Raw genomic sequence first — 26047 nt, forward strand, 5'->3', positions numbered from 1 at the left:
TGTGCTTGCTGCACTACGAACTTAGGGGGCCAGTCTATCTTTCTCAGTMCATTTTTGGCACCCTGTTGTTAGCTTTAGGCCATCTGGGTCTAAGGAAAAAAAATTWAAAAAAGAAAAAGGAAGGAAAGAGAGAGGAGCCAGTGGGTGATGGGTCATGCCAYGAGGGAGCAAGTTCAATCAAAACGTAAAGAAGGAGCTGCAGATATACTGCAGGGTGAGCTTGGCCAGGTAGGGAAGCTTGTCAGCATGTGGGTAAAGGCCTCAGCTTTAGCCCTGCTCCCTGGAACTTGTGCGTATTTCTCAACCAACGTTGATGAAAAACAACAGCTCTTCCTGACAGCAACCTCTTCCAGACAGAGCGAGCGGTGAAAACACACCCCTGGCCTTGAATGTTCTCGGGCAGGGCACCGAACCTCGAACCCGGGCTCCCACATTCGGGGCACGTGCTCTACCACTGAGCTGAAGGAGAAAAAGGAAAGTGTTACGGAATTTGAAAACAGTTACTGACATTACGAAAAGCCAAGTATGAACTCTGGGGCCACTTCTTCAATAAAATCTCAGAGGAGAAAAAGAGGCAGGAAAAATCTAGTTTGCATCATTCTACAGGGAGCTGTGCTCTGAGCTGCTTCAAGACTGAAGTGTTTCTGGACACACTGAAGACCTTCTGAACTGGAAGAACTTTCAATACTACAGCATTACGGCAATTTAGACAGACATTTGAATTGAGACTTTAAACATATTAACGTGGACTTAAATGTTTGAATTCCTCTATTTTGGATCTCAGTCCAAAAAACGCCTATGATCTTAATTATACCTATGATCATTCAAGAAGCCTGGTATAAAGCCTTTGGATCTTTGGTGCAACCACAACTGCAACTGCTCCTATCCTTTCTGATGTTCCTAATCTGGAGCACACCATGTGCTCAGATAGAGGCCAAGTAAAGCTTGACTGAGGTTTCTCAGCCAGTCTTCAGCACAGGCACCTCACATCTTATGAGTACCTCGATGAATATCAAACATATCCTAATCCATTTTCCCTTTGAAGAAGGTCTATAGTTAAATGTAGCAGACCAGGAACTGAATTCAGGTTCTCCTCCATACGCTCTTTAACAGCAATAATAACACATGGCAGCCTCACACAGATGCTCTTATATCAAAACATATTGTCTCAATTTTTCATGCTTTGCACAAGATGTCCGTAAATATCTGAAATATTAAGGAAAAGAACAAAAACCTATTTGTAAGTAATATCTAAATTATTCTGAGAACTAAGCAGAAAATCCGGCCCTGAATTATAAAGTAAACCAAGAACTTTGTTGAAAATAAACCAAAAATGTTTACACATGATTTTTTATTTAGCATTCATGTACTATTTGCCCAGTTCATTTATGGGGTAAACCATACTCATACTTTCATAAAATAATGGCTTTTTTTTTTTTTTGTCTTGGAGGTGAAACAGTCAAAGGTCAGTGATGGTATCTGAAGGTCAAAGTTTCTCCTGACTTCTCTTCTCTTCATGCAGGAGCTGATTTAATACACTGCTCTGTTTCAGAGCTTTTAGATTACAGGTATCTTCACTTACAACAGGGACATCTTCACTACTATCCTCAGCTGTCAGATCTTCACTGTCTGACAGTGTACACAAGAGTGTGTCATTTTCATAGGTAGGAAAATAATACCTGAAAACAACAGGAGTCAATGAATTAGAATATTTCTCTACGCCACATGTTTTGTTTCAAACAGTCTGAGCACATTTTATGAGATTAGATTTGAAAAAGGAAAAATAAAGCAAGTCTGATTGTCTGGACTGTGAGTAATCTGTATGCCACACATCTTGGAACAGTCTTACAGAGAACAGACGGGATGGAAACAGACTGGTCCTTCCCCCCATTTATTTATCTACATATTGTCACAACCAGATTCATCCAACATGAAATGCTGAACTGAACTGCTGAAGTTAGGACACTGGTTGCCTTGTACTCTACTGCCTATGAAGACATCTCCTAGAACTGTTCTGCCTTCTTACATGCTGAATCAGTGTCATGCCACACTCTCCACTTCCTATAAAGAAAACCAAGAGCGAACAACATCTCCATACCTAAAGCTAGGCAGACGTTATGGATATATCCACACTATATGTGGTGCAGATGGGTTCAATTTGATTTTCTGACTATTTGCCCACCCTGTATCTTTACAATCAATTAAATATGTGCCAAGTGCCTTTCCAGGCATGAACTGCTGTGCCAAGTGCCTTTCCAGGCATGAACTGCCCTTGTATATGGGACACTTGAGATGGCAGCATGGGGACACTTTGAACCTTGGTTCCACCTGGAGGGAACCTGTCCACAGCACATCAGTTACGCCCTTCCCTGAACTACATGACTGTTAATAAAGACAATTTTGCAATCCAGACAAGTTTGCAACAAGAAACTCCTTTAGCATATCAACTTGCTAACATAGACAAGTTGATACAGGAGAACAGTTCCCGTGCTCCTCAACTTCAGACAGTAGAGGGATTTCTATTTCTGATTAGCTCTGAGATCATTTATTACTTCATATGGGCCAAGAGAATCGCTGAGGAGCTCTGGGGACTGCAGGAGTGTCAATCCAGAACTTTTGGATTAATCCTTCAAAGATGGCATCGAGTAACAGCATAAATACTGGAAGAAACATGCTAGCTCTTACTGTGGTTGATCCCACGTCGACCTGGCTGGCAGGAATGTAACGTGTTTGGTCTCTTCCATATGACTTATCAATTCTGTTTTAGATTGAAATTTCTCCTGGCAAATGTAACAACGACAATGATGGATTTCTCTTCTGATGAAATTCACTAGTTTTACTTGCTGATAAAAATTCAATCCTAGGGGAGGTGGTAGAAAACAAGCACTTTAGAAAGGCTTTATTAGATTAGGTATAAATGTTCATTTTTGTAACTTTACAAATCAACTGAACAATGTTTTTTTCCAGCTGCAGGGCTTTTTCCTGGACCTTCTTTTAAGTTAAAAATTACAATTGTTTTTCTTTCTCTCAGTCTACAGCAGAAAACAAATACTGTCCAAACACAACTCAGAGCAGCATCTTCTAAGTTGGAAGAAAGTCTTAACAGACATCATCATAATAATAGTAATAGGACTACTTACTATGATGATTATTATTACAGGCTCTAGCAGGAGTTTGAACACACAGAATGAGCAAAAAGTTATCTGTGAAAAAATTCAATGGTTCAGAGGAAAAGAGTAAACATCAATTATAAAAATAAAGTGTTCTTGACTGCCCTTGGTCAACAGGCAGATACAGTTTCCATAATGGAAAAGTTACTGTCTGAACAAAAAAGCCAATTGACCCAGTTGTTTTATGATGTGGTTTTCTTCACGCTAGTGGGAAATGCTGACCATTACAGCATATCTTACTCACCATGCTCTGACTTTATTTTAGGAAAGTCAAATCCATGTGATTTCTGGAGGGAGACAAAGAAAACAAAGAAAAAACATCTCATTATCTCATCTCTCATTGTCACTACTAGTATTCCTAGTAGTTGAGAACTGCTTACATTTTTATAGATTGACACAGACATGTGCATACACTCATGCAAATACAAATATATGAGTACAAACACATGAATACAAGTACAAATACTCCCAAATCTCTAACTGATGCTACCTCTTTATCGGGTCAGTCTGTCCACTCACCAGTAGTAGTTATTCATGTTCTCATTATAAAACTTGGTTCCTCTGAGTATTTGAGACCTGATGCTATCCACACAGTGCATTAGTTGTGCACTACAGAGAACATTCTGATGCAGCAATTTTGACCTCAATAAAGGTGCTACAATGCTACTTTTTATTCCAAACTAATGAAAAAAATGGTATTTAAAAACAAGTCTTACCTGCATATGAAAATAAAGTTTTTCTGTGGTGTCTGCTTGTTGTTCACAGAACAGGCAAACTGCACACATGGGATGCTCCTCCCAGTCAGACCAGTCTCTTATGATTAAAAGGCAGAAAAAAAGAGAGATTAATTTAATTGTGTAAAACAGAAGAGATTTTGTGAAGGAGCATTTCAGATACTGCTTTCGTATCTCATAAGTAAATCCAGACAAACAGAATAAAGTGATGGAAAAGACATTGTGCATTTACAGGCAAGGATGTGATGGGGAAAAAAAGCTTTATTGTCTAAAATAATTATAAATTCAAGATTAACTTAGTAGGAACTGAGTAGGAACTGCATTCCTACGCAGACAGGCAGCAAGTCCCACACTGCTAATTAGTGGGATCTTAACTTCAATCTCAATCTGGTTTGACAAATCACAACAAATCATTTTCATTATTTGTTTTACACAATGTTTCATCCTTTTTTACACCTTTCTAAGCTTTCAATCATAGGATCACAGAATTTATCCCATCCATTTCCCAGGATCACAGAATAATCCCATCCATTTCGATATACAATACTGCTGAGGTATTACCGCTTCCACTTTATGATCAGGTAAATTTAAGCTCAAGTGACAAATAGAACCATAACCTGCCAGAGGTCCAATGCCCAATTTGGCTCTCCAAACTAATGAGTAATTGCTACTTTCAAACAGTTTCCTGCTTATTCAGTTCTCTTGGGTCAAGCCAGATACTTGTGTAATGATCTGAGAGCCTGGAGCAGAGAGGAATGCAGAGGAGAGGCAGATGGTGCCCTCACTTAGCACTGCTCAGAAGTTTGCTTTGGAATCCTGATTTAGTCTCTAGTTGTTATCATTTTATCAAATTTTCTTTTTATACCATTTATTTCTCATGATGAGATTTTGGTGTTTACTCTTGATTTTAAATTTGAGTAAAAGCAACTCAATTATTTCTGAATACAAAAGTGAAAAAAAAAATCTTTTGCTCACATCATTAAACACTCTAAGGACTGTTGTTTGAGTGATTTGCAACTGGAAAATAGGTGTGGGTTGTAATATGAAATTTGCAGCCCTCGCTGTGAAGTATCTTTTATAAGAGTTATCTGGGAGTTGATTTGAATGTCTTAAATAAATTGTGATGCTGTACTAACTATGTAGAATATTTTCCCTGTAGCTACTTTCAACAGTAACATTCTTGCAAGTTTTTAAAATGGTCACGTAAGTAACTCTTACTCTTCCAGGTTGTCTAGCAATTCCCGGTCATCTTCTGATTGTACTTCCTCCCAGGACTTTCCAAATTCCTGGACAAAGAAAGAAAAAAGACATTTCCTAGTTCACATCACATTTTACACATGGAATCAATAAGCATTTGAGAAGTCAAATCATCAACTCATCAAATCATCACAAAAAAAGAAACAGTTGAGAAGTCAGATCATCACATTTTCTTTCTTCTGTGTGCTTTAGTTATTTTTTTAAACAATAATTCATTTTACCTTCCAATGGGAGCATTAACTATAGCAGAGCTGGGAAGATGACGATTTGACACAGAGCTCTGGCGAGCCTCGCTCAGGCTTTGTGCAAGACTCGAGCGTTGCAGCACTGCCCGAAGGGCCCCGAGGTGGGTGTTTATTGCAGCTTGCCTTTGCTACCGCACTCGCTCAATCCACCGTGCCCACCTCGCTCCTCATGGAGCTGCTTAATCAACGTGGCTGTCACACCTGAGAGCAGCTGGCCTGGCTGCAGCACTCACACTGGGCACCTCGTACGAGCCTGGGCTGGCAGCAGCACGCGGCACAACCAGCTCTAGAGTATCAGAAAGGCTCCCTAAGCCAAGGCAAAGACCTCTGAACTACAGTCCAATTTCTCCCCCATCCTCTGCTGAGATGTGGATGTGAGGCTATCTATTCCTGCAGTTCTCTTCTCCCTTTCACCCCGTGCACTGTTTATTTATCCCCTGAAGACCTTGGGCACGGAGCGCCTCGCATTTGTGCAGCGTTCAGCACCATGGCGAGGCCTCTCAGCACGGCTGTGATATAAATAACAGGCAATAAAAACTCAAGCTCTTGCCTGAGACACCACCAGGTCTTTAGTTTGTATTTTTCTTTCCCCTGAAAGACTCTTTCTGCCTTTTAAAATAAACCAGAACACACTATCCAGCAATCCAAGCAGTACTTTTGAACCTGGACTTTTAGCAGTTCTGACGCATTCAGGTAGGTCACAGCTCATCATCATGGCCCCATTAGAAGAGAAACTGAAGGCTCAAGGAAAGGCCATCCATCCATTCACAGTAATTTCACTTGAAAGATTCCCTCTTATAATATATTTATTAACATACTTAACAAGTATTATTATTGCCTTTATGGTTGCTTGGAAAAAGAAAGAAAAAAAAATCCCTCACTTAACAACTTAATGGGAATTTTTTAAAGCTGTTACCATCAGGTAAATGATGCACAAATGTCTCTAGACAGTTCTAAACATAACACCATTGCTAATCACAGAATGAAAACGGAGTGATTAATTCTGCATGCGACGTGGTAGCGTGAAAGCTCTCTGGCTACCGGGGAGACTCATCAATGTCACCACTGCTGTGAGACAACGTGAGGCCATTAACACCTCTCGCCACATGTTCTCACAGCCGCACAGTGGCTTTTTGYGGCTGCAAATGGTATGATCTTAATGAGAGGATAGAAGCTCGCAATCAAACGTCAAAATGAAGATGAATGCTCACAATTTACCCATTTACCAACCTGGAGGGTATGCGCCCAAAAGCCCGCGTTCAAAACAACAGCCAACACAAAACTTCACCTTTTAATTAGAGGTGAAGGGAGCAAACAATCACACGTGAGCTGTGTTGCTGTTTTCTACGGTATTTCTGCAGAGAAGGATCTTGTAAGAGGTCTCTGTGTCCCTCAGCTATTTATATTTAGAGGAGGGAGAAAAAGAGAAAAAAACTAATCAGCTCTTCTATCACTGGAAAATTCCACTGTGGGAAGGTAACTGGGGACGTTATAATGATAGTGTCAAGAGACTGAAACTGAGCAATTGGGTGGGAAACGGTTCTTAGAAAGACTTTTAAAACCCTCTGGCATTTTTTCATACTCTTTCAAATCTACAGCCTGATGAGCATCTGGGACCAAGGTGCCTTTGTTGAGCATTCAGCTTGCCTTGTTCTTTCATCCGAGATGCGCGAGCTCCCAGTAATCATCTCTGGAGACTGCTAAGAAATTCTCAGCAAAGCCAGAAGGAAAACTAGACTTGACATTGTTAATAGTTCAAACAACAGAAAATGTATCATTAAAAAATATAAACACAGAAAAACAACTGTTTTTTTAATAATACTTGCTATGCATCTCATAGAGAAGAGGCTCCTGTAGAGGAATGGGGAAATCATGCAATTCTGTGGGTTTTTTTGTTTTTTTTCCCCCCCCCCCCATTGTATCTTCTCCTGTCAGGTGCAGTTTTAAGAGGACTAGAGGGCTTTTAAGAGGCCTTTGTGCTTCATGGAGGTGCCACACCTCAGCATGGGAGTAGGTGCTGAGATGGGAGCAAGGAGAAGCGGGCAGCTGGTATCCAACATTTTGCAGTTCCCAAACTGCAGCAGACAGAATTCCTGTTCTGGAATGCCTGCAGAGCATGGCAGCTCCAAACAGCTGCTGCTTTCCCTGCAAACTCCCTCTTGTTCTTCTTCTCACCTGCCCCACTATGGTCACCTGCTTTGTTTTATATGGCTGCAGATCTTACTGTGGCTTTACCATGCCGAAGAGACGGCCTCACTCCTAATATTACTTGATTCAAATTGGATTAATTTGGAAGTGTTCATCCACATGGTGCCTGTACCTTCCCTTGAAGAGAAATGAATACACCAATGAAATAAAGTGTAACTATCAGCAATGGATAAAGTGTTTTCCTTTAAAATTTTACAAAACATACACTCCTTAAATAAAACAGGTAAAGTATATGTCGTGTCTCCCCCCACTCCTCTGAAAAAATCCTCTCCATCTCCAGCTAGATACAATAAGGACAATTTAGGTTTTGGCAAAAGGAAAAACATCTTTTCATCTTTGAGGAAAAATAAAGGCTGTAAGAAATAAGTTTTCTAATAAATACTAGTACTATTTTCAGCTAAGAACATGTGAATAACATGAGGGTAATGAAAGCTGCTTGCAGGCCATGACAGAAGTTATGGGAAGTCTCAGAATACCAAAGATCTGCACAAGACTGGCCCCTTTATTATTCCTTTCTATGCCAAAATAAGAATTTAGGGAAGGAAATGATCCATGGACATAATGTATAACTTTTGTTAAGAAAACACATCCTCAGAATTGCACTAAAAACACACAAGCGAAGCCAAAAGCACCAAGCAGGGAAGGCAGGAAGAAAGGCAAGCCTACGGCTCCAAATGAAGTCAATGGGAGCTTTGCCACTGACTTAAAAACTGGAGCAAGAACTGGCCAGAAGATCATGAGGCAGTTCAATTACTGTTCTCAGGACATGTGAACAAAAAAACCCTCTCAGTACAAAAGCCACAAAATAAAGGAAACTGCCAGTTAAGACTATTAATAAGACTATTTTACATAGTGTTCGATGAGTATAATATATAATGGAAATTTATATAAAAAAGGACAGTAACAAAGACTTCTGCTGCAAAGAAGATATCTCTAAGAAGGCTGTACAAAAGAACTATCCATCTAAATAGCTTAGGGTCCAGTTGCTGATAGAAAAGCTCTATGGTACTCATTCCGAGAGCAAAATTAGACTGTGATGACATTCATGCTTATCATTAGAGACCTACTTAGTTTTTTTAATCTCTTTACTATGCCAACAAACTTGACAGGACAGACGTCTGGAGAAATCTTTGTTACATTCTGAAACCTCAAACTCTTCTCACAACTGCAGAACGGATGGGATGGGGCCGCCCTGCTCCAGCGGGGTCACCTGCAGCCGGCCGCCCAGGACTGCGCCCGACCCACAGCACTGAAACAACTGCAGCCTAAAATACAAGAACCTACATTTTCTGTGAAAGGATAGAAAAAATGGATAAATTAAAAGTCTCCATCTTTAGATCAAGATATACTCAGTAATATATATTGCAACAATACTCCTGCCATTCCAAATACGACATCCAATCCACGACTGTGCCTGTGAACTCCCTGTGACATTTAGAGCAAAAGGAAGGAGAGAACTTTAATACTCAGTGAGAAGTTAGTAAAGCTTGATAGAGCTCCTTAAAAACAAACAAACAAACAAACAAACAAACAAACAAACATGTTCTAGCAAAATATGAGGAGCTGAGGGAAAGGAAGAAATGCCACGACATGGAGTAATTTTGAATTTAGATTTCATGATACCTGGTGTCCCCTGATTTAGATTTCATGATACCTGGTGTCCCCCAGGGGTCAGTTCTCGGTCCGGTCCTGTTCAACTTATTCATTAACGACCTGGATGAAGGCCTGCAGCGCGCCCTCAGCAAGTTTGCCGACGATACCAAACTGGGTGGAGTAGCTGATAGCCCTGAGGGCTGTGCTGCCATCCAGAGGGACCTGGACAGACTGGAGGACTGGGCGGCGAGAAACCTCATGAGGTTCAACAAGGGCAAGTGCAAGGTCCTGCACTTGGGGAGGAATAACCCTGGACACCAGTACAGATTAGGGGTGGACCTGCTGGAGAGCAGTCCCGCAGAGAGGGACCTGGGTGTCATGGTGGACGACAAGTTGACCATGAGGCAGCAGTGTGCCCTGGTGGCCAAGAAGGCCAACGGGATCCTGGGGTGCATTAAGAAAAGCGTCTCCAGCAGGTCGAGGGAAGTGATCATCCCCCTCTACTCAGCCCTGGTGAGGCCACATCTGGAGTACTGTGTCCAGTTCTGGGCTCCCCAGTACAAGAGTGATGTGGAGCTGCTGGAGAGAGTCCAGCGCAGGGCTACCAGGATGATCAGGGGCCTCGAACATCTGCCCTATGAGGAAAGGCTGAGAGAGCTGGGTCTGTTCAGCCTGGAGAAGAGGAGGCTGAGGGGGGACCTGATCAGCGTGTATAAATACCTCAAGGGAGGCAGTGAGGAGGAGGGGGGCGGCCTCTTTTCAGTGGTGGGCAGGGATAGGACTAGAGGAAATGGCTTCAAACTGAAGCATCGGAAGTTCCACAGGAACTTAAGGAAGCATTTCTTCACTGTGAGGGTGACAAAGCACTGGAACAGGCTGCCCAGAGAGGTTGTGGAGTCTCCTTCTTTGGAGATCTTTAAAACCCACTTGGATGCAGCCCTGTGCCACGTGCTCTAGGTGACCCTGTGTGTGCAGGGGAGTTGGACTCGATGACCTCTGAGGTCCCTTCCAACCTTCGGCATTCTATGATTCTATGATTCTATGATTCTATGATACAGAAAGCAGACCTTTTGCAGCAAGCCTAGCTTTCAGCATTCACCGAACATATATGTATGTACAGTGGGAAACAAGAGTTATTTTTCCTTATACATACAGGCCAAGCTAAAGTTCCTCCTTTTAACCTCATTTCCCTCTTTGTGCAAAAATAAATGCTATTTTGAGAGCAAGCACTTTCTGCTATGTAGGAAGCACCATCTTAAAATATGCGTGTTCCACAAAACTCCACAAAATATTAGTGTGCAATTCCACATTTAACAAGGAACTATTTTACAAGCTTTTCAGACAGGTTTTGAAAGGAAGCTATCACTACAGTTTTTCCACTTCTAAAAAAGAGGAAGTTCAAATGTGGAAGACATAAAGGGGAGGGACAATTAAAAAATCTTTAATCACACAATGCATACAGTTTTGCCTGTTTGCATTTGTAGTGGGAAATTTTGGAGCAAAAAGGAGGTGTGTGTCTGTTTTTCTCCCTCCCCTCTCCCTTCTATTTTTTCTAAATACATCCTGTTTTTAAAGGAAGAAATATTACAGGTTTGGATATGGCTACAGTTTGAAGATTAGAAGCAGCCAGTAGAAATAGTTCACAGGTAAAGTGCAATGAAGACAAATGAGAATGTGTGAAAACATGGATATAGCAAAGCACAAAGAAAAAGAGTAACAAAGCAAAAAGAAAAAGAAAACCAAAACAGGAACTGTTGCTCATTCCAAGTATGCCTCAGAAGCAGCACTGGCAATGCACTGCCACAAACCCTGCATGTGACTGTACTGCCTCCCCCCAAAATTTAAACATTTTAGTGGTTTGCCATTTTTTATCCAAATTACATTTAGCATCTTCTGTTTATAATGCCGAGGACCTGAAAAATGCATCTCCAAGTGATGCTGCTGGCTCTGGAATACCATTGTGTGGGCTGGCATCAGAAGTCACTCGGCGAAGTCCTGCCCTGACCACACAGCACTTGGGCATGATCCATAAGCTATATCGATCCCATGTTACCCCTGTGGATATTAACCCGGCCCCAGGCTATTCTGCTCACTAACACAACTACTGCGACACAGCCAGTTTCTTCACTGATGTTGAGACCTTCTTGTATCTCCTTAAAATTTCTGGGACTTCTCTGCACAGTCCTCTAGTTTTCAGTGCTTCACTAAAGCAGTTCTGAGATGCTCCCAGTCATTGTGTAGACTCTTTCTCATCTTCAACTATGAAAAAAACCTTGGAAGACTAATGGAAGAATAACAGTTTTTGGCTAAACCAAGTTGGCAATCAGCCATAATGAGAAGAGAACGATAATCCTACACACTTAGTCTGATGGGCTTAAGAGAACCATGGAATAATTTCGGCCGGAAGGGATCTCTGGAGGTCATTTGCCTCAATTTCCTTCTCAAAGCTGGGAGAAATTCAAAGTAAGAGCCAAAGCTGAACATCAAATACAAATTACATGACAGAAGGGAGGTTAAAGAGGCTGCTAGGTTCTGAACACTGTATATTGCCCACAGGACTAGCAGGGAAGAACAAAAATATTAACTTGTACAGGAGAATTAAATACAGTTTGGTTGAGAAGCTGAGAACAACCACTTGGCAGAACTTCAGAGTTTTTTCCCTATCAGTTTTTAAAGCAGCGAAATCTGTTTTAAAAAAAGAGCCATATACCTAAGATCATTGATTTTTGAAACGAAGATATACAGAGACTGAGGAAATTAATTTCATCTTGGGTCAGAGGGACTGGGCAGAGCATCAAATGTCTAACTTTTTGTTCTTAGTATTGGAGTAAAGCACAGGGACAGAGATTAAAAAGAAAGAGTAGGAAAAACACTGTAAAAAAAGACTGAAAAATCAATTTGTAAGGTAGATATCAGTGCATATAAAAAGCTTAGAAACTAATTTAACTGAAACATCTTTGGGACAGAATGTAGCAGTTTTGAAGCAGTTCTTGTATTCAACAGCTGAAGACAGTAAATGAGTATTTGCTACTCACACACGTACACACACTCTGCAAGACCTGGGATAAAAAATATGAGTACCAGCAACATGTACTTACCTGGGGGCTAAGAGCAAAGCATTCAAAGTATTTGTCTGACCTTTATTTCTTTCATTTTCCTCCTCTTTACACTGACTTTACATTTTGAGGAGCATTTCTAGCTTGAGGCTTGTATAAAACAAGCTAAAAGTCAAAAATATTCAAGTTAGTTCTCCATTCATTTCATTACTGTATCTCATTTTCCCTTCACAGAAGGGAAATTCTGGTGATTAAAGGAGAGACAGTGCACTAATAACACTGAGATGAGAGTCTCTTCAAGCAGTGCTCTCCCTGCATTTCTCAAAACCAATTCTCAAAAACAAACATTTACTTATCCTTAGTTTAGCAATTATCTGGACTATCATGCCATAGCAAAGCATATTTCTTAAGGAGTTGTTCCTCAGAGTTTTGACCTCTGTACTATTCCCAGGCTTGGAATTACTCATTTTTAACAAGATACTGGTTTTATCTCTCCAATCAATTTACTGATTATTCACAGAGCTTCTTACCAAGTAATTAATGATATAAAATCTGTCGTATTCTTTGTTTTTGGCATTGATTCTGCGATGCTGCTTCTTTCTCATGTGATCTTTAAGTGTGTTTTTGTCTCTGAAGACTTTTTCACAGTATAAACACTGCAAACTAGAATAAAAAGGTAAACAAATTAACATGTGGAAGCAAAAGTAGTACAAAATAACATACTTATTTAATCCTAGAGCATGTGAGAGTAACCAAGTGAAAAACAGTTTGTTTGGAAACAAAAAAGTACTAGTGAAGTCAATCAAACCTGGAGATGATGACACATCACAAAAAACATTTAAAATGGAGACATAAATAATACAAATAACTTCACTGTTTGCCTCACATGCAAAATAGGAGAAACATCTTATTTACTAATTGTTTCAATATATGTGAGGGTCACAGCCTGGTTAAAAAACTGAACTCTTAACTCACATGTACTTATTTTGGACACCAACCTATCAGTAACTGTTTCTCTGTAACATAGGATAAAAAAAAATAAAGCTGATTTCTTAATGTACACTTAAAAAATTACATTTTATATTTATATATAAATATGCATTTATGTTTATTTATAAGATGATTTTTTTTCCTGACTCAACATGCACTTCTGATTCAAAAATGAGTCTAAAAAAGGTTGGACAAGGTCATCTGTGGGCTTTGCAATCCTAAGAAGTCAAATTTACTAAATCAAATCATAACATGTATATATGTACACACATTATATGAGTGTGTGTGTGTGTGTGTGCGCGTGTATGTACCTATATATAAAACTCAGGACGGCGAATACATTAATTAATAATTGTTATTTTATCATGGTGTATTTTCCAGAACAATTGAAACAAAACACAATTATATGCACTATCTTAAATTCTCTATTAGAGGTGGACAGATTGATAAAAGAGTTGTTCTCTTAAAGCTGAACTTACTACATCATTGGACTATGATGACAGTATCAAGAAGCAGTTTGCATTTTACCCTAGATGGGTATCCCTGAAACAGTAAATACAGAGATAGAGCAGTGTGCTGAGCTTATGGGAAGGCCCTTGTTTAAGGGATGTTCATCTCCAACAGCCAGCTAGCTGATGTGCTCACATATTTCTTCTTGTGAGGAATGGCCAACATACTCCGCCAGGATGGACACTCTTAGGGGACCTTAGGAAAAATTATCTTTGCAGGGGGGATAGGCCTCCCAGAAAACCAGTTCCAATGAAAAACAAACTTTGTAACTGTGGGATTACATCTTCTTATAGGAGATGCTGGTTAGCAGCAAAGAGAAAAATGATGGGAAGGGAAAACAAAAGCACTTTAAGGTATGTATTAAAAAGTACAGATATTAAAGAATTATGGCAGCCTTTCATTACACTGGAAGCAATTTCAGTAAGTGTTTGATTGCAGGATTCACTATGAAAGACTCCACCTATATGAAATCCTCAGGGCCTCCTGGTAAATGATGAAGCTGCACTTTACCAGTATGCAAGGTAATGCATTAGACAACACCACCCATAACATAAAACGTGGTATTAACATAGCCTGCTTTGAGAAGGAGTTGGGAGAGATGAGGAACGCGTCCGGGGGCCAGCAGAGAGCTGCGACACAGGCTATTGATACATACAGAGAGACAAAAGGTGACTGGTGTAAGAACTTTAACTGATAAAAGACATTTAGCAAAAAGATGGTTAGGGTGAGAAAGAACAAGACTCGAGCACTGATGGGACGTTGCTCATGTCAGTGGAGCTGTGCAATGGGACTCATAAGTGAAGCACTGGACCCACTATTGCAGAGACCGTAACTACAAAGAGTTAGGGATCAGCTTGCAAGAAAGCCTGGAAAAGCCTCTAAGGGTAACACACAACAGACACATTAACTTACAGTTTGTTCCTAGTCGCTCATAAATGCTGAATCAATTTTAACTAGCTTACTTCTAAGATTAAAGGAGACATGTCCTTAACTTACTTGTCAAGCTTATTCTGCAATACAGCCAAAAATTCGTAACAATTCACGATGTTATCTGGCAGCCCAATGTTAAAAGCATGCTCTCTTGCCATGTGATTGAGAAGGACAGATCTACAGCAAAAAAAAATGAAACAGAACATTAGGTATTTTATAATACATACAAGAATTATTCAATTAGGGGCTCAAACTACACTAATTGCTTTAAAAATGTACACAGGTCATCAACATTAAGTAAACAATTATAGTGTTGTAGTCCCTGCTAGAAAAAGAATACAAGTGTACTGAAATAGGAAGCTTTCCATCTGAGCCCTACTGCACATTCAATCCCACTTCAACTGCCTAATCAGCACGCATGAGATATAGGCCCCTCGTGGAAAACAACAATGTAATTTTATTTCGAGTGCCATTGTTAGCAAAGCTCATTTATTAACTCGAATAAGCAAGCCACAGATTTCAAATATTTGTCTGGAGAATCTTCTAAAAAGCCGTTTTTCAGTTTTCTCTATGTTGGTTAACAAAACAAATCCTTGGGCTTCATATGTTTTTACTCAATTTTGTTTCTCACCGCACTAGCAACACAAAGAGGACTCAGAGTACTCAGGAACAAAAATAACAGATGTTCAAACAAGTTACCTTAATAATAGAGGACGAAGTGCTTAATTTTCTTATATTCAGTTTCCCCCACAGCAGAGAAGATTTAAAGTGCTCCTTAGCCAATTTTGTATACGTTGTGGAGCAAATCCTGCAAGTAAATCAAGCTCACAACCAGCACTAAGATTCTGAAGTCTCTGCTGTCATCACTCTGAGCTCCCTGGGTGCCAAACTTCTCCACGTGACACAGCTAAGCTTCTGCTACTGGGTGCTAAAGACAATCCAAGCGTTTACACCACTGTCCTAGCAGGATTTTCAATCCCTCAGTACAAGAGTAATCAGGATGAAATGTTTTCGGGGCTAAATAACTTGTCCTTTACTGCATCAGGCAGTAAAGAGAGAAGGACATTCACTCAAAGTGAGAGGGGACTTGAGCTCGGGTTCTTCTACCTCTGCAGAGCACCAGAACTACCCGCAGGGATTAGACTTGGCCTCTCCACCTGAGACTTTTTAATGGGCAGGAATAAATCTTCACTGCAGCAGGGATTTGAATGCAACTCCCTCTCACCTTGGACTGATGTAGCAAAACTCCCTGCTCATTCTCATTTTCCTTTCCTGTTTTTTTACTGAAAATTTAAGCCCCACCAAACTAGTGTGAATTTGGACAGGAAAGTATGTAACTTCATGGTGTACCTTTGAGCAGTCACACCGGCTCAAGCCACTGTCCTTACCCCAAATCAACTGTCCCCTCAGTGACTCTTTTTATAATGGTTCAGTTCCCAATTCTTCTTAATATACAGTTATAAAAAGCTGAACAACAAAAATAAAAGGACTGAAAGGTGGAAGGGCAACTATTCCAAGAGACATTGCAGTTTGAAGAAATAATTATAGCTTACATCCTCCAACAATCCAGAGTCTTAGTGCTTAATCAGTAGCCCTCTGAGCTGATGACACTTCAAACAATAAACAAAGAAGGTGAGCAGGTACAAAAAAAAAATAAGTGAACAGGTAAATATACAAACCTATTTCCTGTGAATTCCTGATCACAAAACATACACGTGCTATGAAATCCTGTGTCATATCTCTCCTTCTGCTGCTGCTCTATAATTTCTCTCTATAAAAAGAAAGATATATAATTGTTCAATGAAAAAGCAAAGATGTCATTACATAATTTCAGACTTACTATATCTCAATATCCTTACTGATAATAAAAAACATACAAAATTAAAATACTGTCACAAATCACTTGCTGTCACAAATCACTTGCACTATTTGCTCGAATGAAGCTTAAAAATTTCTAGTATTATACAAGTTGTATGGAAAGAAATAGTCCACAGTGAAATTATTTAAATGATTATTTTATTGAACATACCAGTTAATTGTGTATGTTTAGGTGCAGATTTACCTGTTATAAGTTTGTGGATAGCTACATAGAATCATAGAGAATCATAGAATGCCGAAGGTTGGAAGGGACCTCAGAGGTCATCGAGTCCAACCCCCCTGCTCACGCAGGGTCACCTAGAGCACGTGGCACAGGGCTGCATCCAAGCGGGTTTTAAAGATCTCCAAAGAAGGAGACTCCACAACCTCTCTGGGCAGCCTGTTCCAGTGCTTTGTCACCCTCACAGTGAAGAAATGCTTCCTTAAGTTCCTGTGGAACTTCTGATGCTTCAGTTTGAAGCCATTTCCTCTAGTCCTATGCCTGCCCACCACTGAAAAGAGGCCGCCCCCCTCCTCCTCACTGCCTCCCTTGAGGTATTTATACACGCTGATCAGGTCCCCCCTCAGCCTCCTCTTCTCCAGGCTGAACAGGCCCAGCTCTCTCAGCCTTTGCTCATAGGGCAGATGTTCCAGGCCTCTGATCATCCTGGTAGCCCTGCGCTGGACTCTCTCCAGCAGCTCCACATCCCTCTTGTACCGGGGAGCCCAGAACTGGACGCAGTACTCCAGATGTGGCCTCACCAGGGCTGAGTAGAGAGGGATGATCACTTCTCTCGACCTGCTGGAGACGCTCTTCTTAATGCACCCCAGGATCCCGTTGGCCTTCTTGGCCACCAGGGCACACTGCTGCCTCATGGTCAACTTGTCGTCCACCATGACACCCAGGTCCCTCTCTGCAGGGCTGCTCTCCAGCAGGTCCACCCCTAATCTGTACTGGTGTCCAGGGTTATTCCTCCCCAAGTGCAGGACCCTGCACTTGCCCTTGTTGAACCTCATGAGGTTTTTCGCCGCCCAGTCCTCCAGTCTGTCCAGGTCCCTCTGGATGGCAGCACAGCCCTTAGGGCTATCAACTACTCCACCCAGTTTGGTATCGTCGGCAAACTTGCTGAGGGAGCACTCCAGCCCTTCATCCAGGTCGTTAATGAATAAGTTGAACAGGACCGGACCGAGAACTGACCCCTGGGGGACACCACTAAGTACAGGCCTCCAGCTGGACTCCGCACCATTGACAACCACTCTCTGCACCCTGCCATCGAGCCAATTCCTAATCCACCTCCCCGTCCACTCATCTATCCCACACCTTCGGAGCTTGCCCAGGAGGATGCTGTGAGGGACAGTGTCAAAAGCCTTGCTCAAATCCAGATAGATGACATCCACTGCTCTGCCCTCATCTATCCAGCTAGATATTCCTTCGTAGAAGGTGATCAGGTTAGTCAAGCAGGATTTCCCCTTGGTGAATCCATGCTGGCTACTCCTGAGCACCTTCTTCTCCTCCATGTGTCTGGAGAGAGCAGCCAGGATGAGCTGCTCCATCACTTTCCCGGGGATGGAGGTGAGGCTCACCGGCCTGTAGTTACTCGGGTCCTCCTTCTTGCCTTTTTTGAAGACTGGAGTGATGTTGGCTTTCTTCCAGTCTTCCGGCACCTCCCCCGTTCTCCAGGAGAGAGATAGATTCCAATGGAATCACACACTCAAAACTATATGTCTAATCACGGGTAATTCAGAAGACTTGCTCATAATAAGTCTGACAGATGGCCAAAGAGGTGGCACTTTCTGCAAGGAGCTATGGGATGTAATAAACCCACTCAAATGAAGCATCTTTGTCACTCACCTACTTCAACTTGAGGGCAACAAACTAGAAATTTTAAAATGCTTGACCATAATTTTCCTCACAAAATGATACAATAGTGATTTCTTCTGGTGCTGTAACAGGGAGGGAGCTGTTACACCAGGGAGTACACTCCAGATGGAAAGACCAGAGCTCCCTGGGGAACGGGAGAGTCAGTTTTTGGATCAGAACTTACCAAATTCTCTAGCTAACTATGCACTACTTGCTCTGCATTTGTTTTATGTACTGCTAAGTGGTAAAACATTTATTTTCTGTATAACACAGAGGTGTTGCTGTTGGCTCCCTGATATTTGGGATTCTGAGTGAAAAATTCAGGGGATTTTCTCAAGGTCTTTATCTGCTTAGAGCAAAGCTTTGTGTTTCTGACCTGCCAAGACCAAATAGTCTTTAGTACCATTTCGTGTGGATTAAGACCCAAACTTGCCCATAGCCTACACGGAAGCTTACATTCAGCTATGTCTCTTAGGTGAAGTCCATAGAAGATCGAAAAGAAAAATGAAAAGGAGAAAAAAAATAAAAAAGAGAGAAAAATCCCCTGAAGCTACTGTTATAACAGGCCTGAATGTGCCTGGATGAGTTGGACCTGGATCTGCCTATGCTGGTCAGCCACCTCCCCACATCCAGTTGAGCAGCGTGAAGTAGGCTGATATTGGGCTAACAAATATGCTATCAGCTTCTCTCCTTCAAGAGCAGATGCTGTTTTCAGCAAAGGACAACGGGATCAGTCACTCTGAAAATGCAAACTCAAAAAAACTCCACCTAGTTTTTGTTTCTTATCCCCACACGGGTCCACTTCATTTTGCAGTGCTGTGTGGAAGTACCTACTGCAATCCCAGGATCCCCAATCCTACTGCTGTACTTCCTACTGTCCTGCTGTGTCACACAAAACACTAACTTACTGAAATAGAGATTCCAGTTGCTCAGGGCTGACTCCTGAAATAGGTAAATGGAGCATAAGGCAGGCGGGAAGAGCCTTTCAGCAGCTATGCAATTCAGTGGGACTATCTGTCTGCTCCGCAGGAGCAATGAACATCCCCAGCACATCCGTAGGAATCGGGGCTCATACTCTCCACTGAGCGGCATGTCACACACCACGTGGTTCACCTTCCACTGGAAAGCATTTGCATGTAGTTTACATAATGTGGTTTCAATCAAAACTGCAATCCAAAGATGCCATATACAATTTAAAGATGAATAAAGCAAGGGCTGAAAGCCTCACTTCTTGAGAGCAGTATTTCAAAACAGCCTCTGAACGGCACTCTGCCATCAGGGGAAGAGGGAGAGCTGCAACATTTGATGCTCACCTGCATAACTCCAGGTTCCCACCTCATATAAACTACTTATTAAAGCCCTGCTTAACTGGGTTTCACTATTTTACTATAGCAAATAGTTAATATTACTATATTAACTATTCCGAGCTAAGCCTGAGGAGAAATAAAATTCATGCTACCTCCTTCATCGAGGCAGGGTTTGTCCTACTGCCCCCCTCAGCCTCCTGGTTTCCCCTACGTGGGCACGTTTGGCAGCTGAGACTCAGACAGCGCCGCTGCTGTATCCATTTATTCTGTAAAGTTTTAAGAATGCTTTCCAGCTTAGGAACTCCTTTTATCATCTGTTTCCATCACTTACTGCAAGAAAGGGCTTTCCAAAGCATCAAGGAAATCCGGTGTTTGTACAGGTGAGGAATTAAAAGCACTGGCTCAAGTCACGCACAGTGAAAATGAGAGCTCCACTTTTTTGCCCTACAAAGATTCCCAAGAATCCTCTATTTCTACCCTCTCTGGGGCTCTGAAGGCAGAACAGCAGTTATACCAAGCTGCATAAAACCCTTGTGATTTGAAGATTTTAAAGACTCCTGAATGGAGACCTTCAGCTGGTGATGAAAGCCAAGTTTGAACCCAAGGCAAGGGGCAGGAAATGAGTGATTTACTTTAATACCTGCATCAGATTTCAAACTGATCCAACTGTTGGACTGTTAGCATGAATCCATGCTTAGTATTAAGGAAAAACAAGCCAACACTCCAGAGCAGAGGATTTCTGAAAGCTCTGAGGAGCGTGCGTCACATCAGAGTGACGGCAAAAAGAGCATCACAGGATGGTTGAGGTTGGAAGGGACCTCTAGAGATCATCCAGTCCAACCCCCTGCTCCAGTAGGGACACCCAGAGCACGGGGCACAGGGCGGCATCCAGGCGGGTTTGGAAGATCTCCAGAGAAGGAGACTCCACAGCCTCCCTGGGCAGCCTGTTCCAGGGCTCTGTCACACTCATAGTGAAGAAGTTCCTCCTCACATGGAGATGGAACTGCCTGGGTTTCAGCTTACACTCATTACGCCTTGTCCTGTCACTGGCCACCACTGAGAAGAGCTTGGCCCCTTCCTCCCTACACTCTCCCTTCATGAACTTATACATGCTAATCAGATCCCCCCTCAGCCTTCTCTTCTCCAGGCTAAACAGGCCCAACTCAGTCTCTCCTCATACGAGAGATGTTCCAGTCCCTTCATCATCTTGGTTGCCCTCTACTGGACCCTCTCTAGAAGCTCCATGACAAGAGGGTTAAAGTTCTTGGAGGCGGGAGCAAACATCACAAAATACACACATATTCATTTCCTTTTTCCATATTCAATACAGGAATCGAGCACCAGCAGGACAGGCAACCCAAACACCACAACAATAACGAATCCAATGATGCAGTTTGATTTCAGGCAATTAATTTGCAATACTGATACCAAGACCTGCTGCCTTTCTGTCCGTTCAGAAATATATAGCAAGAAATGTTACAGTGTCAGACCACATAGTCCCACCTGTTTCCAAGAGAAGTTAAGTTGAAGTTAGTAAAAATATTCACTTTTCTTATGCACATCAAGATATGCTCCACGTTAAGGTGCATATCCTAAAAAAGAAAAAATTTACACAATTTTGATGAAATTCTTTTTTGATAAAAAATAAATATAAAAATAAGCAAATATTTCCCTTTAGATTTGAAGTTAAGCTCATTAATCTTTAGTTATGAAAAATTCAGTTTCATCTCAGAAAACCATGATTCTCTAGCTACAAAAAGATGGCCTCTCTCCCCAAGTTTGTCCATATGGACCCATTTAGCGAGTACTAGACCCAAATACTGTCTGTTGAATAACTCCCCACTCTCAACTCTTTTTATCTTTATCTGTAGAAGTTAAAAGTTCTGTCAAAATTTTGCCCTTCATTTTTTTGTCATATTGTATGGTTTGATTATTTTACTGAAGACTGAAAAAGAAACTGCAAAATGGAATCACTGATGGAACAGGTACCCACACTGACACAAAACAGGCCGTAAATTATAGATATTTTCAGTCTAAATTCCTTCTCCCACAAAACAAGTAATGCTTATGAGATCACCCAGGCATTCTCAAAGCTAAGTACTCTAAATGACATGTCCTTGCAAGCAAATGTTACTGCAGAGCCTAGGACAACGAAGCAGTAAATCCCACCGAGGTGCTAATCGGTCTCCTCCAGAACAACTTCAGAAAAGTTGTACAGGACAGGAGTGCTTGACCACTGCAAACATGGCAAATGGAAACTCTATTTCTCACCACACTTACATGCAACTAACATGGACAGTCATCTTGCATGGGAACTTCATGTACTCAGGAAATTCAAATTCTTTTTTCCCCTTTATCAGTCTGGAAACTTCAGCAGCTCTGAGTTACAAACTCTCCTATGTTGCTGATTTAGCATAAAAAAGACAAACCAGATTACGCAGTAACATCTGTGCTGTGCTTTACTTAACAAAAGAAAAAGCCATGGTAAGGATGTGCAAGTACTTGCACCAGGATGGCCATCTTCAAACACATCAGCACACTGAACTGACAATGTGAAAGAAATGTGATCATTTGCAAAACAATTTGCCATTTGGAGTTCAGAAATACAACACAATTTCAAAATGCTCAGTATAAGGCTGTGAAGAGCTCACAATTTCTCTTGGGAGGTGGTAATTTAAGATGGGAGTAAAAAAATGTGTCTGTTGCTCTCCCTGAAAGCAATATTTTGGAAGAAATTACCAGCTTTCTTTGAGAAGTGCTTACATGACTTGTAATATTGCAAATGACAAAAAAATGCAATAAAAATGCAAGAATAAAAGCAACAAAAAGGGAAAAAAACACAACAATAACAATAATACACTTGAATGATAGATCTTTTTAATATTACTTAAACAGAAGAGATCTGACCCACACAAACACTAGGAACAGTTAAATTAGGAAGGTCCTTTCCATCACTGAAAGTGCTCTTCACATTCTCACTGTAACTTCTGCGTAAAATCACTCCAGTCTCCATAAATATCACACACACAGGCCTCAAAGTAAAATATTAGATAGATAGATAGATAGATAGATAGATAGATAGATAGATAGATAAAAAGTTTCCTACAATGGCCCCAGAACTGTCCTGGAAGTTTGAATTGACGCCCCATAGGCACTGAGCACTGTGTATCAGCAAGAATTCACACTGATAATCCACTAAGGAGGCAAAATGCACATTTGCAGCTAGGACTAACTTTTCCTTGAAGAATTACTTTGTTCCTTTAGTCCAAAGACATTCTAGACAAAATATCTTCAATTGTAAGACCCAGAACTGACTCCATTGGATGCCAGAAGTCACGGCCTCCGGGCACTTGTTTAAGGGCAAATTACCTTTCCCATATTATAATTCCTGCTAATCCTCCCTCCAGCACACACTATACCCCAGGTGCTACATAGTCAAACTTTACTGCTCTCTTACTGCTTTGTTATCACAACTCCCCTTTATCAGCAACCCTCCCACAAACCATTTATTTAAATCATTAAATTCAGAGCTTTAGCCCCTTACAGAAAACAGCCATTCACAGGCAGTACTTAAAAGTTCTGCTGCTTTGGTTTCCAACCTAAAGAAAAAACTGTTGGTCCATAAGTTTGCTTATTTTTCTAACTACCTTAGCTGGTCTGACAAAAAACAACAACCAAACAAACAAACCAAAAAAAAAAACAACAAAAAAAACCCCTCTCTCTCAGAGATAAGAACTTCAGGTGGTCAGTACCACTCTCATTCCTCAGTGTAGCAACCCATGTGTGAAGTGGAAGACTACATATTACACTGCAGTCGGTAAAATGGAAATAATGAAGAATGGCATTATCTGTCTTTTATTTTATTTTATTTTATTTTATTTTATTTTATTTTATTTTATTTTATTTTATTTTATTTTATTTTATTTTATTTTATTTTATTTTATTTTATTTTATTTTATTTTATATGCTCAGGATGGGGGAAAAAAAAAGCTATGAGTCTCACGAAGGCCAAGTGCAAAGTTTCTGTCCCAAAGATTTAAGTACACCCGTAGTCTCAGCTTTAAGTGTGCATACTGGGCTGAATCAGAGCAGAAGCATCCTGGAGTTTGAACAATACTGCTAGCATCTGTCTTGCCCTTTCTGGTCCTACAGTCTTCATTTTGGCCAACAACTAGAAATGCAGTGTCTCATACAAGTTATCATTTGAGGGAAGTTCAAAATGGTATTTTTAATGACCATATTATACCCTTTGGCTAAGTAATTTGCCTAAAGGTGTTTCCTTGAAGAGGAAGCTTCATATCTGCTTTAGTATGAAGCTCTCAAACATGTGAATCAGCGGAGTCTACAGCACTGAGCACAGTGTACTCACCAATACTGATCCAAATAAACTTGGATCTGGGTAATACTGCTTAGGAACTTTGCAATAAACACCTATTTTCTCAAGCTCTCCTAGGCCAACACACAAACACACAGTGTGCATTTAGTTCTAGTTTCTTCCATTTTAAATAAGAGCTACATTTCCCTGCTGAGTGCTCAGAGAAACTAGCAATTGCTGTAGGCAGCTTAACAAGTGAAACACATTCTATTTTGTAAAAAAACAAAGAAACCCACACCAATCACAATAAGGTGCTGATACACTTTACTGCTATTGAAAAAAAAAAAAAAAACACAAAACAGCATCCCAAGATAAAGACTAGATGCTCAGACTGGGGACCCACAACAGTCTCTATTAAGTGGCCAGGCACATTACTTGGTAATTAGACACATCATTAGGATAAACTACCTTTAGCATAAGAGAATTCAATTTGTCTTTGTGTCTAGAGTCTTTGTGTCTTTGTTTCCTCAAACACTGTCTGATGAGCTTCTGATTATGCTACTAAGTCGGAAAAATATTTATTAAAAAGGAAAACCAACAGTATCAGAGACTTCCTATCCCTGAAGCCCCACAGTCCTGCCCATACAGAAAAGCCTCTCTCCTGACGTCTGTATCAGCTTCTCTCCTTACTCAGTGCTCATTTCTCCCACTTCAAGCAGTGCTCTCTCGCCTTCTGAGTTCGGAAAAAAATCTTCCAATTCTGTAATGTCAATTAAGTCCTCTTCARCATTAGCGAAGAGACAAACTGGGGATCAAGACTAGTTTTTTTGGTTCATCTGTGTTTTTTCCCCAGAAGACTGTATCTGTTTGGAGTTACAGAGCCTGTTTCATAAGCTGTGCACTCTAGCCTAGTTCAGGCTCATTGCTTGCTCTCTCTCAGCACATTACAGTGACCATTATGTCTGCACACAGCGTTCACCCCCGCCAGCTCCCTTGCTGCAAGCAGCCTCAGACACTGCTAAACTGCAGTTCCAAAACTGCTAACTGAAATGCATCAGCTAGCATATTTTAAAGACAACATTTGTCCTTGTTAGGCCTGCTGTTGGAGAGAGCTGTTAGGATTCAGTGTGCAGAAAAAGCAGAAATTCAGTCTGCAGAAAATGCAGAAATTGTACAGTTCTGGTCTGTATTCTGTACAAACCACACAGCCCCACTTGCCAGCTTACTCTTAATTGCTGGGCTTGCCTGGAGGTAAAAGACTTCACAAAGCAAAACAACTATTTAACTTGCAAGTCAACACTCGGAGTGCAGCAAAAGGAAGTGCAAAACTAAATGGAGTTTATTGCTCTAACTAAAGCCGTGATTTCATTGAGCCCAACTATGGCCACAGCTCAATTTCACAAAATCCTCTTGTAAAAACTGGAGATACAATTCTGATATTTGAAACAGTGTTAATAACAAAGGATATTTCACCCCCACAAACAGGAATGCATCCCTTTTCAAACTTAATTACTCTGTAAACAAAAAACAGCACTTGCTTTAGGCTAAATGCTGCGCTCCGCTCTAAATTTGAGGAAACATCTATTTGCAGAGCAGATGGGGTGAGTCAGCTGCCAGCAGAATCTGCGCTCCCTGGACACAGGCAGTAGAGAGAAAGCCTAGATGCAATAAAACTATGGAGTGCAAAATACTGCAAAAGCAGGAATACATGCCCTTTAAGAAAGAAAAAGCACAGCCCCGTGTGCAGCAACCAGGAGCCACTATTCAAACAGACATTTCTATTGAAACATCAGCTGCGTGGACAGCAACCCTCTTTCCCCCATCTCAGCCCACAGTCCCAAAGAGCATTATGTGTTTGGGAAGAAACTCATGGGGACATTGTGTGTGCATGGACAATATACAGGATATCCTTAATAACCTCAGAAGGATCACAGTGAACTGGAAAAGGGGCAGGAAAGTGCTGCAGTGATGAACAGTGAAGAACCATTAAGCAGACAGCATCTTAGGCCTGGAA

The 26047-nt window shown here is 41.1% G+C and overlaps 1 protein-coding gene across 1 annotated transcript in view; it reads right to left on the minus strand.

The window, feature by feature from the left end:
• Nucleotides 1-1341: 1341 nt before the first annotated feature.
• Nucleotides 1342-26047, minus strand: part of ZNF277 (zinc finger protein 277) — a 69662-nt gene continuing 44956 nt past the window's right edge. Inside the window, exons 6-13 of the mRNA XM_026039278.1 lie at nucleotides 16373-16464; nucleotides 14760-14870; nucleotides 12794-12926; nucleotides 5123-5190; nucleotides 3887-3983; nucleotides 3415-3457; nucleotides 2686-2860; nucleotides 1342-1679 (exon numbers count right to left, since the gene is read on the minus strand). Coding sequence (XP_025895063.1) covers nucleotides 1487-1679; nucleotides 2686-2860; nucleotides 3415-3457; nucleotides 3887-3983; nucleotides 5123-5190; nucleotides 12794-12926; nucleotides 14760-14870; nucleotides 16373-16464 — 912 coding nt within the window. The 3' untranslated portion in view covers nucleotides 1342-1486. The remainder of the gene's footprint in view (nucleotides 1680-2685; nucleotides 2861-3414; nucleotides 3458-3886; nucleotides 3984-5122; nucleotides 5191-12793; nucleotides 12927-14759; nucleotides 14871-16372; nucleotides 16465-26047) is intronic.

This window comes from Nothoprocta perdicaria, unplaced genomic scaffold (assembly GCF_003342845.1).
Source record: "Nothoprocta perdicaria isolate Ctin4 unplaced genomic scaffold, notPer1 scaffold_227, whole genome shotgun sequence".
Classification (NCBI taxonomy): domain Eukaryota; kingdom Metazoa; phylum Chordata; class Aves; order Tinamiformes; family Tinamidae; genus Nothoprocta; species Nothoprocta perdicaria.